The sequence below is a fragment of the Glycine max genome, chromosome 18 (genome assembly GCF_000004515.6).
Source record: "Glycine max cultivar Williams 82 chromosome 18, Glycine_max_v4.0, whole genome shotgun sequence".
Taxonomy (NCBI): Eukaryota; Viridiplantae; Streptophyta; class Magnoliopsida; order Fabales; family Fabaceae; genus Glycine; species Glycine max.
In genome coordinates, this window is record NC_038254.2 from 54,599,680 (window position 1) to 54,613,872 (window position 14,193).

Genomic DNA, 14,193 nt, shown 5'->3' on the forward strand with positions numbered 1-14,193 from the left:
AGGGAGGGGTGATCTTCATTTTGTCACTTAATTAGAAGGTAATCTATTTTTTTTCTTTATGCAGCACTGTATTTGGCATTAACATTTTAGCATAGGTGTAGGTGTTAACAGTCTAATAGCTACCATATCTCTCCTAGCATTCTGGCCAGAGGAATAGCTCTGAGCTTGGTTCTGGACTTTTAAGTCGATGGCTGTTTTCTCATCATGCATTTTGGTTCTGGGATTTTCACATCCTTTCTGTTGAACAAATCCTCTTCTTGTATTTATTATTTTCACTCGTGGAGTGAAGCTTTTATCTCTTTTGCAGGGCCTGGCACTTAGTAACTTTCAGGTTGTTTTAGTCCCAACGATTGTGGGAGGTAAGAGATGAATCTTTCAAGTTATATGCGAGTTTGTTGGTTTATAACATGTCTTTATTTGGTTTATGATTTCACTTGTAAAGATAAGGATTATCTTTAATATCTTTGCTTTATCTGGCAGTAATCAGTAATTATAAATAGCAATTCTAAAAGAAAAGTAATCAGTAAACCTTTAATTTAATTATCTTGACGTCTAATTATTTGTATTTATATATAGATATAATATACTAAAGAATACTATGGAGAGACCGTCATATAGATACTAATATTCGATAGTTAATTAGCAAAATGTAGAAAAAGAAGAAACTATGAAAAGAATGGATTGTTAAAATTTCGTACCTTTGAAACAGAGTGACATGAAAATTTTTATATGACTTAATTTTTGCATGTTGTATATCTATTACATATTTTCTCACATATTTTCTTTCATAATATAGTGAGTATAATTTTATTTATAACACAAAATTAAATTAATGTATTTAAAAAATTAAAAATAGAATATATATTATTGTAATCTACATAGATATATCATATATAGATATAAAATATTTTAACTATGTGCATAAATTATTAATATACGTATATTAAATTATTATTTTAAAATTAAATATTTAAAAATTAAATAACTATTTAAAATATTTTATTTGGTTTTTTCTATTTCTATATAATAATAATAATAATAGTAATAATTAGAAATAGTAAATAAATGTTTTAAAAATTCATAATCTTTCAAAATGTTTCGATTTGATGAAGTTAAAATTTCGTTCTAACAGTATCAAAAGTCAAAGTAAAGTTTACATAATTAAATCAAATAAACTATTGTTACAAAATTAAAATTTTGATGTCTAAATTTTTTAAGTAAAGTTTAAATATATAGATATATGAATTATATAAAAATAAATACTTACTACGGTCAAATGCCTCGAAAACTAGCAAATGCATCATGGTTAATACGAGTAAACTCAGATTGTTTATCTTTGTTAATCTTTGTTAATCAAGGCCGAGTGCGACGCCAAGGTCCGCGGCGTCACCGTCATGAGCTCTGAGCAGGATCGCGTGCGGGCAGACGTGCTGGAGCTCGTGGCGGAGCAGAAGGAGCTCGCAGCGCAACTGCATGCCGTGGAGAGCGAGATTGCAAAGGCGAGCATGGAGGCGCAATTTGTGCCGACGATGAAGGCCGATATAGAGGCCATGCACCATGAGATTCAACGAGGAAGGTAAATTGTTTATTTAATTAGTATGACTCTCTCTCTTGCTATGCTATGGTCCACTAGTCCCCATTTGCTTTTTCCGTTTCTTTTGCTTGTCTCTTTTGCCTTTCCCCTCTCTCAGTGCCCTCATTTCTTCAAGCTCAATGTGTTAGGGTTTCCCTCCTTTTCTCAGAGTTTGCATTTCCCAGCTGCACAAGAAGAACCCTTTCTGGCTGCACAATGTAGATTGCATTCTTTTTCTTTTTTTGTTAGTTTTTGGTTATGTGGAATTGAAATGTTGCAGCGATTGGTGCGAAGTCGATGATGAAGTTCGAGAGTGGGTACTCTGTGGAAATCGTGTTTGATGGAAGCGAGCTTGGAATTGAGCCTTATGCAGTTGAGGTGTTGCCTAATGGGGAGCTTCTTATTTTGGATTCAGCTAATAGTAACATTTATAGGATTTCGTCCTCGCTTTCTTTGAGTAACTCTGTCTAATTGGTAGGATGGTAGCTTAAGTTTGTGATTTAATTCATTTGATTTATTTTTTGTTTAATTTAATTTTGTAAAATCAGCATAGTCACATAATTTAAAGTTGTCCTTTCTTCTCTAAAACTGCATAGTCTAATGTTGCTAAAATTGTTATGCGAATACATATGAAGTCTTTTGAGTCATTTATTCATCTGCTGCTTTGGTAGGCTGAGGGTGCAACAATGTCTGGCATTTCACCTTGAGTTGCTAAATGAAGCAGAAGTAGCAGCGGTTGCAGAAGAGAAAGAAACTCATTCATTTGAAATTGATCCTTCTCAGGTAATGTATGTGTGAGCTTCTAGAGAAGATTACAGTATTTTTTACTCTCTTACTCTTGATCTGTTTGTTTTTTATTTTATGCTAAGAAGCACAAATACTTGTTAATGGTACCCTTTGTGTTGGACAGATGTCAGACACTGCAAGGACACTTTGAATATTTCTAGCTGCATTTTATATTTTAAACTTTTGTAACAATACCATAAAATTTAGATAAACTAGCATTTTTGTTATGTTTACAATGAATCATAGTCATTTTGGAATTTTCACAAGTCATTTTGGAAACATGAATCCTCTCTTGTGATTTAAGAATTTTATTTTATGCTTATTTTAGATTAATTTTGCATGTATTATAGCTGTGTTATGTGCTATGATTTTAAAAATTTCCATATTTCCATGTTCATGTTGAATCATGTCTATCTCGTGTTATATATCCATGCTATTTAGATTTTACATTATATTCCCAAGTCAGACCTCAAAATTGTTGTTTTGGGAAATGATGCTGGATTAGGTCATTCATGTTTCAGAAAAAGAAATTGGATGAGTTAATTGTATTAAATTTAAGAAAACAAAAATGAATATATACATTTATTAAAATTATAGCTAGCTAAATACACTTTTTAATGCTACATTCTTACTTCTCTATATGATGCAGCTCTGGCATTGTTTGGAGTGCTTTTGGTTGCCAGTGACAAGTGTTAATTCTTATCATTGTTAGTAGTTCATGACTTATATTGTAGAATTCTCCTATACTTAAATAGCGTCAAAATATTCCATTAGTTTCACTAATGGAATATTCTTAGAAAGTTTAAATTTTGTTTGGGGAAAATTTTAATTTATTATTTGTGGATTAAAATTTTTAATTTACAAGAATATTCCATTAGTTTCACTACAAGAATATTCTTAGAAAGTTTAAATTTTGTTTGGGAAAATTATTCGGTGAAAGTGGTTTTAAATTTTTATTTATTATTTGTGGATTAAATTTTTTTTTATTAAAAATTTTAATTAGTCAAAATTTGTTCCTAGTTTACTTGCTTGAATTCATTCATCTTAATTGATTATCTATACATATGCAGGCACTTTACGTGATGAATCCTAATAAGTTCAGAGCATGTGAGTTTCTCATAAATTTCCATGAAAGGACATGTGGTGATAAAATTATAGTCTTTGCTGATAATCTGTTTGCTCTCACTGAGTATGCTATGAAACTCCGTAAACCAATGATATATGGTGTTACAAGGTGCTGAGGCCATATATTGACTTTTTTATTGGAAGCTGTGATTAGGGCTCTGCTGTTTTTGAACCTTCTTTTTTTATATGCCTTGTGTACAGTCATGTTGAGAGGACAAAAATTTTGCAAGCATTCAAAACTAGCAAAGATATAAATACTATTTTTCTTTCCAAGGTATGTGTTCCTATTTTCTTTAATTTTATTTTGAGGCTTCTTTGCTTTACTTTTATTCGTTATGTCAAGGAACATTTAATGTTCAAATGATGATTGATTGATTGTGGAAATTGGGGAATTTTCTGCTACATGTTGTTTATGTTATCTGTCAGTAAAGCATCGTGCTTATGGGTTGGCTGACATTCAAATTAATGAATTAAATGCCAGGGAAAGCTTGAGGATAGGATGGTAGGGGCAAGGAGGAGTATAATGCATTTTTTCATTCCCTTGTTTCAATTGATACCCAGGTATACATTTATTCTATGCCAAGTCATATATTCATTCATCGGATCATGCATTCTTTGAAAAATAAAACTGTCATATGGGATATTTATCCTGTATTGTGCACTTTGTCGTAATTGTATTTGCAAGAGATGTATTACTCAACTAAGAGACAACAACTTTTAATTGATCAGGGTTATAGCTTTAAGGTTAGGTTCACTCCATGTTGCATTTCTAGTTATTTTTCCTAGAACACACATGGGTTTGTACATTTGCTCTACTTTGTTTGAAGTTTTCGATTTACTTGGAATAAGTAGGAACGAGCTGAATTTCCTTGTGATAATGCATCTGTTCTTTTTTAGTGAAACAATTTCAACTAGTTGCTGCTTTGCTATGATGTTCTTTGGCTACTTAAACGTTATGTCCTTGAAATATACTGTAGAGCAAGTTGTTAGTGTTAAAAGCACTTATGGATGATTCTAATTAAGTTTTCCAGTGGTGTATGTTATGTTTGCTATGACCTTGGTTATTTGTCTGTTCACACGAAGTACTCAAGAAGGACATTATATTTGGTGAGAAGGAAGGAAAAGAAAGAAACTAGCTAATATATTTGGACTCAATCTAAGTCTAAATACGTGGTTACTTCCCTTTCTTCTCTTTCCAAATCTCTCAACAAACAGTGCATTAATGATTAATTAATGCATAATTACCTAATTTTGTTGAACTGATTAGTTTTCAAAATCGATTGTAATTGTAGTCCCAATGTCAGGCTTGATAATTTGTAATGTATGTTGGCCTCCATAACTTTCTTATCAAGATTTCAATCTATATATGCTTAGGTTTTGATGACACTTGATAGGTAATTACTAGCTTGCCTCCTCCTGATGAAGGGCCTAATTTGAGCTATCATTGTCTTGAGGATCAATTGGCACTTCTTGGAAAGGTTTGCATCCTCATTCCTTGTCGACTATATAGTGATATTTATAAATAGTAAGTATTTTTTTTTAATCTTATATAATTATATTTATAGATAATTTTGTAATTTTGTAATATACATAATTTTGTCATTATAAATAATATCTTTTAATTAACCTCAAATTTATCTGCAAGTTAAATATGTTTTTACATCGGTGCTTCCGTTAAAAACGATATAGAAATCTATGTTACTACATCGGTGTCTCCGTCACAACCGATGTAGAAAATCAATGTTACTACATCGGTGTCTACGTTACAACCGATGTAGAAATATCATATTTCAACGTCGCTGCTTACTTTAAAAATGACTTAGAAAGTGCATCTTACTACATCAGTGCCTACTTCACCACCGATGTAGAAACAAATGCAATTCTACAACGGTCACTATATGGACCGTTGTTGAAATTTTTTAGTTTCAACAACGTTACAATCAACAACGGTTAATCACCGTTGTTGAATCTCCATCTTGACCGATGTAGAAAACGCGCTTTCTAGTAGTGATGATTTCTAGAATGATGTTTGACAAAGCAAAGTTAATAAGATATTTTGGTGATTGGAAGTGTAAAGTCGATGAATGATAATTTCTTGTTTTCTTCATGTGTACCCTATATATTAAAATAGTATTTTGAGTAGATCTCTCCCTCCCCCATTTTTTTCTTTTTTTTAAGCAAAATTTTACTATAAAGAGAATACCAGGTTAATTTAACATGTCACATCAGTCTTATGAAGCCAAATCAAAGGAATAAATAAAGCCATACAATACTAATTAGAAAAAGAGCATTCAACAATACTCTCCTTTTTTTTTCTTTTTCTTTTTATTTCTGTTTATGAATAATAACAAGTTATATTGTGAATTTGCTAATTGGTTACTAGTTAAATGACTTCCAGTAAAAAAAAAATGATTAGGGAGTTGGTTCTGGTTGCAACTTAACCAATACGTAAATGAACTTTTCAATGCTTATTAAACGAAAATAAATACAAAAGGTAAGATTGTTATAACAGAAATTATTAAAGTTATCCTACCTCCAAAAGACACAAACCTACCCTTCCAACCAAGCAAGCAATTTCCTTTGGAATCATGAAGAAACACGCTCGGGATATTAACACCAATTGGAATGCCAAGAAAATTAAAAGGTAAATAAGCAACTGCGCAATGTAGAAAAGCCGAGGCCGCATTTAAAAAACTTACTAAAATTCACCTTCAATCCAGATATTGTCTCAAAGCTTCTGAGAATAGCTTTAATAGCCCAAAATCCCAACTTAATTAGCTCACCAAACAAAATGGAGTTGTCTGCATGTTGTAAGATGTCCTTAATTCAAACCCTTATAACACCCACAACTTCCACTGCTTTATTCACCAAACATGTTATACCCTTAGCAACAATCAAAAGTAAAAATGGGGCAAGAGAATAGCCCTGCTTTAATCCTAGTTTAACCTCAAACTCCAATCAAGGTGGAACTGCCATTCACCAAAACAGACATACGACTAGAACAGGTTACAACTTCAATCCACCTTCTCCATTTAACCTTGATGCTAACAGGTTACAACTGGAAATAATATAAACCAAAACCCTTTTCAACCTTGATGCTAACAGCTTCAAAATAACCTTAATTATGAATACTCCCAATAAGATCTATGAATGATGAAGTTACACCCCTTGGCAAGACCCCAATCACATAAAACTCATCTGACATTCCAAAAATATCTATCTTAATTGAGGACATCCCAACAATTCTTAAAGAAACTGAAATTAAACCTGTCAAGACCCGGACTCTTGTCCCCCATCACAACTCCATACCATACCCTGATCACTGCCTCAAAAAAGGAAACAATCAAAGAAGAACTCTCATCAGAAGATAACAGACTAAAAGTAATATCGAGAAGATGAGGGCATTCTGCCTCTGGTTCAGCAAGCAAACTCTGAAAATGACGCACAATTTCAGACTTAATATGTTTCAAAAGCTACTTAACATAATTTAGTTAGCCCGTCTAAGATGTTTATAATTTAAATGCTAAAGTTCTGTATTCAGATATCTTTGCTAGTAGTTAGTGAGAGACAAGAAATTAAGGGACGATTACACCAGTAGTGCATCTCCACCTTTCCAACAACTCATGGAACTTTTCGAGAAAATCACCTGTTTTATTGTTTCTATGTTTGTAATATGCCTGCTAACAAGTTCAGTATCCGAAGGTTCTGATGTAAGACCTGCCATACTATATATATAACTCATAATTTGTTTCCTTCGATTAATTACAATCATAATTCATAGCTATATATACTTCTGCACTAATCAAACTTTATTTATAACTTTTGAGTGTTTTTAGGACATATTCACCTCCACAGAAAAGACACAAAACTGGTTAAACCATGGTGGGGATATATACAACAGAAGATACGCCAGCATGGAGCACAAGATCAGCGTTGAAACTTTTTCAAACCTAAGTTTGAAGTGGGAGTTCTATGCAGGCAAAGACATAACTGCAACTCCAGCGATTTTCGATGGCACACTCTACTTTCCATGTTGGAATGGGGATATTTTCGCAGTGAGAGCAAAATATGGGTCACTGGTGTGGAAGCAGAACTTGGGGAATTTAACGGGGCTAAGTGCAACAGGGTTTGTGGCAGGTGTTAACTGGACAGTGGCTAGGGCAACACCAACCATAGCAGAGGATGATCTTCTGATCGTTGGAATATATGGTCCTGCAGTAGTTATTGCTGTGAAAAGATCAACAGGAGACTTAGTTTGGGAAACACGTTTGGACAGCCATAACTCCAGCGTTGTCACCATGTCTGGAACCTACTTAAGAGGGTTAGTTGACATAGAGTCTGTTTGGATATAAAATTAGAAGTGTTCTTTACAACTTTTTAACTAAATTTTATTTTATATTTCCATTAGAGAAACCATCAAAAACACTTATGTACCTCTTATAGCCAAAAAGGTTCTTAGTACTTTCTTTCTAACCATATCTGCTAAACTATATTTTCTAATATCCATTTTCAAGTTTAACGATTATTTATTGTCAATGTAAAGGTTTTATATTATAAGGATAAAAATATGTTGGGTCCAATTAAGCTTTTTAAAGTCTAAGTTTGATCTTAATTAAAAATATATTACCTAAGTCTTGTCAACTGAGTGATTTAATTCATTTTTATTCCTATCAACAATTAAAGATCGTATCATGTTTAATATAACTTTAAAGATAATTATGATTAAAGTTAACAATATTGTATATTATAGTTTATATTTAAATGACAGTATAAATTATTTTATATTAAATATTATTTTTTATTTAATAAATTTTATTTTTTATTTCATAACTTTTAATATCTTTAAACAATAATAATGAGTATTTTAAGAGAAATATGTTAAAATTTGTGGTAATATAACACTCATTTTTTCCTCCTAATAAATAACCGCTAGACAAGTTTACTTATTCTCTAGCTCGGGGTTTAGATTGCTTGCTAGATCGCATATCGTTAATAACATTCTAGTTTGTATTCTTGTTTATTACTATTAATGAAATGATATGAACGAAATAATATGAACCTTGCAGTAAAAATAAAATAACCTGCTACATTTACTTCTTCTTTTTATGTAATTATTATTTTGTACTCTTTTCTTTTATCTCTCTTTGTTAATTTAAAATATTACATCGTCAAAATATTTTTTTAAACATAATATATTTTTCTTGTCAATTTTTTTCCTGAAGTATTACTTTTTAATTCGAAGAACCAGCGAATAAAATATAGCAACGAGACCAATGATTTAGTTATTATATATAAATGATAAATTCCTAGAAATTACAATTCTTTGGATATCGTGGAATTACATTTAAGTTATTGGGATGTGGTTTCTAGAAAAGTATTAGTACATAACGAAATTATTCGAAAGTTAACTAACTAATAAAATTATATCATTTTTGTTAAATACAGAAATTACAAACTAATAAAATTTTATAAAAATTAAAACAAAAGTTATCATAGGTTGTAAAGGTAAACGGATATTTAACATTTTTTTATTGAATGTAAAGGTGAAACAACTTGTTCTTGCTTGCTTCGTAGTTAACATGTTAATGAGGTAACCTGGATATATAGATCAAGTATAAAATTGGATCGATCGACCAGGTTAGCTAACTTTACTAATCAACCATATTAATCAATTTCTATAACTATTAGTTATGTTTTATATTTAGGAGCCTCTATTATATATCAATCCAACTATCATGCATGTTTATTATCATTTATTTTTTTGTACGATAACAAGGTTTAAATTTAGGATTTTGTATTTATTACCCAAACTTTCCACAATATGCCAACACTTAGGTTTCTAAATTATTAGTTTGATTAATAATGAATAATAGTGGTATTTTACGTAAAAATTGTACAAATAGGACTGATAATAAGTACATAGGAATAGAGACCAATCCTCTAATCAGTTTGTTGAACAGAATCTACAAATTATTATAAATTTTTTGAAATTATTTTTAATTTCTACAGATAAAAAAATTAGACAAATGATTTCTGTTATTAATTATATTAAAATCAAGAAATTAATCAAGTTATTCATCTTGGAATAACGTAATTAATGCAAATATTCTTTACACTGAAGTTAATTTCATTTGTGCAGGGCTCATTATGTTGGGACATCTTCACAAGAAGAAGCCCTCCCACCCAAATAATGTTGCACCTTTCGGGGAAGCTTCTCAAAGTTAGACATTGAATCTGGTGCCATTTTGTGGCAAACCTACATGATCCCTGATAATCATGGAGAAAAAGGAGAATATTCTGGAGCAGCTGTGTGGGGAAGTAGCCCTCCCATTGATGCATCAAGGAACCATATATACATTGCCACTGGAAACTTGTATACTGCCCCTTTGGACATACTTGAATGTCAAGAAAAAGAGAACAATGTGACACAACCTACTCACCCTGATGAGTGTGTTGAGCCTCAATCTTGGCACTTGACTTAGACGATGGAAGTATCAAATGGTACCACCCATTGGGAGGATTTGATGTGTGGTTCGTTTCATGCCTCAATTTGTCAATACCTAGTATCAATTGTCCACCTGGTCCTAGCCCAGATGCTGATTTTGGGGAGGCACCAATGATGCTCACAATTGATATCAATGGAACAAAACAAGATGTTGTTGTTGCTGTGCAGAAGAGTGGTTTTGCTTGGCCTTTGCACCGTGATGACGGCAAGCTCATTTGGTCTACGGTAACATTTTATTAAGAATGAAGAATATCATTATGAGAAACATGCTAGTCGATCATAAAGTTATTAATATACTTTTTTAAAACACTTTAGTTCAAATTTTACTTGCATTTTTTTCATCTCTCAGATTTCAGTTATACAAATTGAATCTTTCATGCATTTGTACAATTTTGTTTTCTCTATCAATTTTTATTAAATATTTAATATATTTTACTGGTGACATGATACTTAATGAAGATGACATGACTTTGATAACTAACATGTGATTGCATTAATCATGAGCATACGTATAATTAAACAATATTAACATATGTATAAGAAAAGATATGTTGATTGTGATATTATCATTTAGTGTCATGTCATACTAACAAAAATTTTGTTAAAAATTTAACAAGATTAACCCAGGGATAAAAATCATATAATTATAATATTCAGAAAATCTAATTTGTGTAATTGAAATATGAGTAATTGAAATATGAGGATTAAAATTACTTGATTAAAATACTTGAAAAGTGAAAAAGATAATTAATCAAATCTTAAAATTTATTAGAAATTACAAGTGTATCACTTCTTATTTAACCAACCTCTTTTATAATTTTGTAGATTTCAATAATTTTATCTAATAGTAAAAAAATGTTAGAAATAGTATATTGTATGATGTGATGTGATAATATGATGTGAAAAGAAGAAAAAAAAGATAAAAATGATAAGTATTAAGAGGTGTTTGATACATTACTCATTTAAAACTTTAATTTGTAAAGGAAACTGGACGAGGTGGGATTACAGGAGGAGGAACATGGGGAGCAGCCACTGACAAAGAAAGGGTATACACTAACATTGCTAATTCGGAAGGCAAGAACTTCACTCTTAGACCTTCCAAAAAGACTACAACTAGTGGAGGGTGGGTGGCAATGGAAGCATGTAGTGGCAAGATCTTGTGGTCCACAGCCAACCCTAGTAATGCCAAAGCTAATGGTCCTGTAACTGTAGCTAATGGCATTGTCTTTGCAGGATCCACACATCAAAAAGGACCTATTTATGTAATTAACGGTGAGACTGTTAAAATTGTATGGTGAGACTGGATCGACTGTGTATGGTGGCATGTCCATCAGTGATGTGTGTATATATTTTGGAAATGGATATAAGATAGGCAACGGAGTGTTTCTTGGAAATTTTTCAGCTGGAACTTCGCTTTTTGCCTTTTGTGTCTAGGCAAAATTCTGTGGATAGTGATGGAAATAAAGAAGCATACGTACCATTACTTATATCGCTTTCGTTAGTCTTCAAAGTTTAAATTCGCATTATTTTATAAACTAGCTAAGTAAGACAAGTCATTGGTGTATCAACAACTTGTCTTAAAAAGTTTTAGCCTAGCTAAAATTATTTTCATGCCAGTTCCCTGTATAATTGTGGCAACATTTAGTCATTTACCTAGTTTATTTGCGGATTTGATTATTAATTATCTACAGAATATTGCAAATTGGAAGGCTGAGAGATTCCTACGATGTATAGATCCGGTTTAAGTTTATTGAACAGCAGTTGATGAGCAAGTTAAACAAATTAACAAGATTTCTCACTGATCGTCTAATTCAATGCAACAACTAATATAGTCTCATTTCTTCTTTTCTTATTCTCTTTGTGAGACAGATCTAGATGCCAATTTAACCATTGTGCATATTAATCTCGTTATGGATCATGACGAATCCATCAATCTTGGTCTGACTAGTGCAGATCAGTTGGAAACATGTACATTTAGCATCGTGGTTTGTTTTGGCATACAAATTCAAGCAGGGAATAGTATCACGGTTCTTTTTCTTTTATTCTATAGAATAGCATTATGGTTAATGTTATGTTTATGCTAATGGCCTGGTGATAAAAATAAATTATTTGTAGCAAGTTATAATTTCTAACTTCAGTACCACATTAAGAGAGAGACAATAGAGAAACAAAATATTTTTGATATTTACCCAACCATATAATTCTATTTTATTTTTTGTGTGTAGCCAATATTTATGACATTAGACTGAAGGCAAACACAGGCATTAGTAATGTAAGTAATTGCTAAATACACCTCCCATGTGTAATTTTGTTTATTTTTCTCAAAAATTACTCTTTTCTGAAAACTAAATTACTTTTTTGGGAGTGTTATAATTTTTTCCAATAACTATTTTCCAGAACTGTTATAACGTTATTCAAAATTTACTTTCGAGAAGCAAAAATGGATTTGTATGCATTTGTCATGAGAAACGCAAATCAGGACTTCCTAAACATCATCATCATCTTGGAGTCCACCCTCTACACATCCATAAAGCACTTATCCTCAATGCCAGCCCTAACCTAGGCACCCTTTTGCTATCGCATGTGTTGCTCCATCCCCTCAACCTTTTATGTATCATCAACTTTGTTGCCGAGATCTAGATTCGTCCCTTCTACTTCTAGCATAATTAATTCCCCTTACTACACCTCTATCTTTGACAAACTCCTCCCTGTAGATATATACCATCATTGAGTAGCACTTTGCTGCCAACGCTGCTATCGTGCTCTGGTGTTCTTTGTTGTTGACACTTGCATATATAATTGGAAAAGAGATTAGATTCCTATGCTTTGTGTTACCAGAGCAGCAGAGGGATTCATCGAAGATGAAGGTGTAGTCAAGGGAGGACTAAAACATTGAGGGGAAGTGTAGAAAGTCATGCTGTGTCTCTTGACAAATCCACACAAGCCATATTTTTGCTTCCAAAAAATAAATTTTGGAAATTGTTATAACACTTTCGAAAAATATTTTCTAAAAAGCACCATAACACGTTCGGAAAATATTTTTCTTAAATCATTATAACACTTTCGAAAATTAATTTTTGAAAGTGTTAAAATTTTAATACTTTCCAAAAAGTGGTAATTTTTAGGAAAAAAATAAAAATTAAGAAATGTGTATTTAGCTAGCAAACAGGGGAGGTGCAGTTAGTAATTTTCTTTGATACATTTCTTAAACAATGGGCCAAGCAGCTCTCTAGCTCAAACTATAACCAATCGTGTTCTAGAGTGGAGTGTTGCTAGGTGCACCCAGCATTTAATTAAAATATCAAAATTGTCCTTGTGCTTTTTTTTGCATTTGTGATAGGTGTGTGTGAGGGTGATCCGTAAATCGTACGGATCAAGTTGATCCGTAAGACTTTTACAGATAAACTTAAATGGCTTACGGATCAAGGGTATTTTCGTCATTTTATCTTAAGTGCTGGGTGCACCAGCAATAATGCTGGGTGCACCTAGCAACACCCTCTAGAGTGTTTCTTCATGTACATAATAAAAATCAACTAGAGAGCAACAAAAAAAAAATCAACTAGCATCTCTTTTATATTCAGGAAAGTCCAATCCAAAAAGCAAATTAAATTACATTTTCGACTAGGCTTTTCAAAATATAAGGAGGATATTAGTTGATTTTAGGTTTAAATGTAATTATGGTTCTTTTATTTTATTTGATATGTAATTTTGATCTTTATATTTTAAAATTGAGGTATTTGGTTCTTTTATTTTAAAAGATAGGTAATTTTAATCCTTTCATTTTAAATTAGAGACATCCCATTCTTCTATTTTTAGGAAAATTGCAATTTTGATCAAATTCTCAAATTTTGTTTAAGCTTTATTTCTTTTCTTTTGGTCCAATTGAATTTTAAACCTAACATAGTTATTTAAGGTATCATAAAAAATGATATAATTAATTACACAGTAAAAATAAATATAGGTAAAATTAAATATTAAACAAAAATTATAGATTTTCTAAAATATGGAAATCAAAATTAAGAATTTTTTTAAAATATAGAGACCAAATATTTATATTTTGAAGTAGAAGGATCAAAATGAAAAAAAAAATTATGATAGAAGGATCAAATATTTTAATTTTAAAATAAAAAGATTAAAATTATAGATTAAGTAAAATAAAAATTCAAAATTATATTTAAACCTTAATTTTATTAGGGATAAAAAT

At 31.3% G+C, this 14,193-nt stretch overlaps 1 protein-coding gene and 1 pseudogene across 2 annotated transcripts; both read left to right on the forward strand.

Annotated features, from left to right (window-relative positions):
* Positions 1-1,310: 1,310 nt before the first annotated feature.
* Positions 1,311-7,368, forward strand: LOC102669794 (general transcription and DNA repair factor IIH helicase subunit XPB1). Of its 2 annotated transcripts, none has more exons than XM_041012177.1 (7): positions 1,311-1,576; positions 2,245-2,356; positions 3,430-3,593; positions 3,686-3,758; positions 3,966-4,045; positions 4,879-4,962; positions 7,321-7,368. In XM_041012177.1, exons 1-6 carry the CDS (start codon positions 1,395-1,397, stop codon positions 4,880-4,882), a joined length of 615 nt encoding a protein of 204 aa, XP_040868111.1. In that variant the 5' UTR covers positions 1,311-1,394; the 3' UTR covers positions 4,883-4,962; positions 7,321-7,368. The 2 variants fall into 2 exon arrangements, with proteins under 2 accessions (XP_040868111.1, XP_040868110.1); XM_041012176.1 differs by having other exon boundaries at positions 4,859-4,962; positions 7,321-7,344.
* Positions 7,369-10,100: 2,732 nt separating this feature from the next.
* On the forward strand, positions 10,101-11,423 carry LOC112997639 (uncharacterized; annotated as a pseudogene).
* Positions 11,424-14,193: the final 2,770 nt, after the last annotated feature.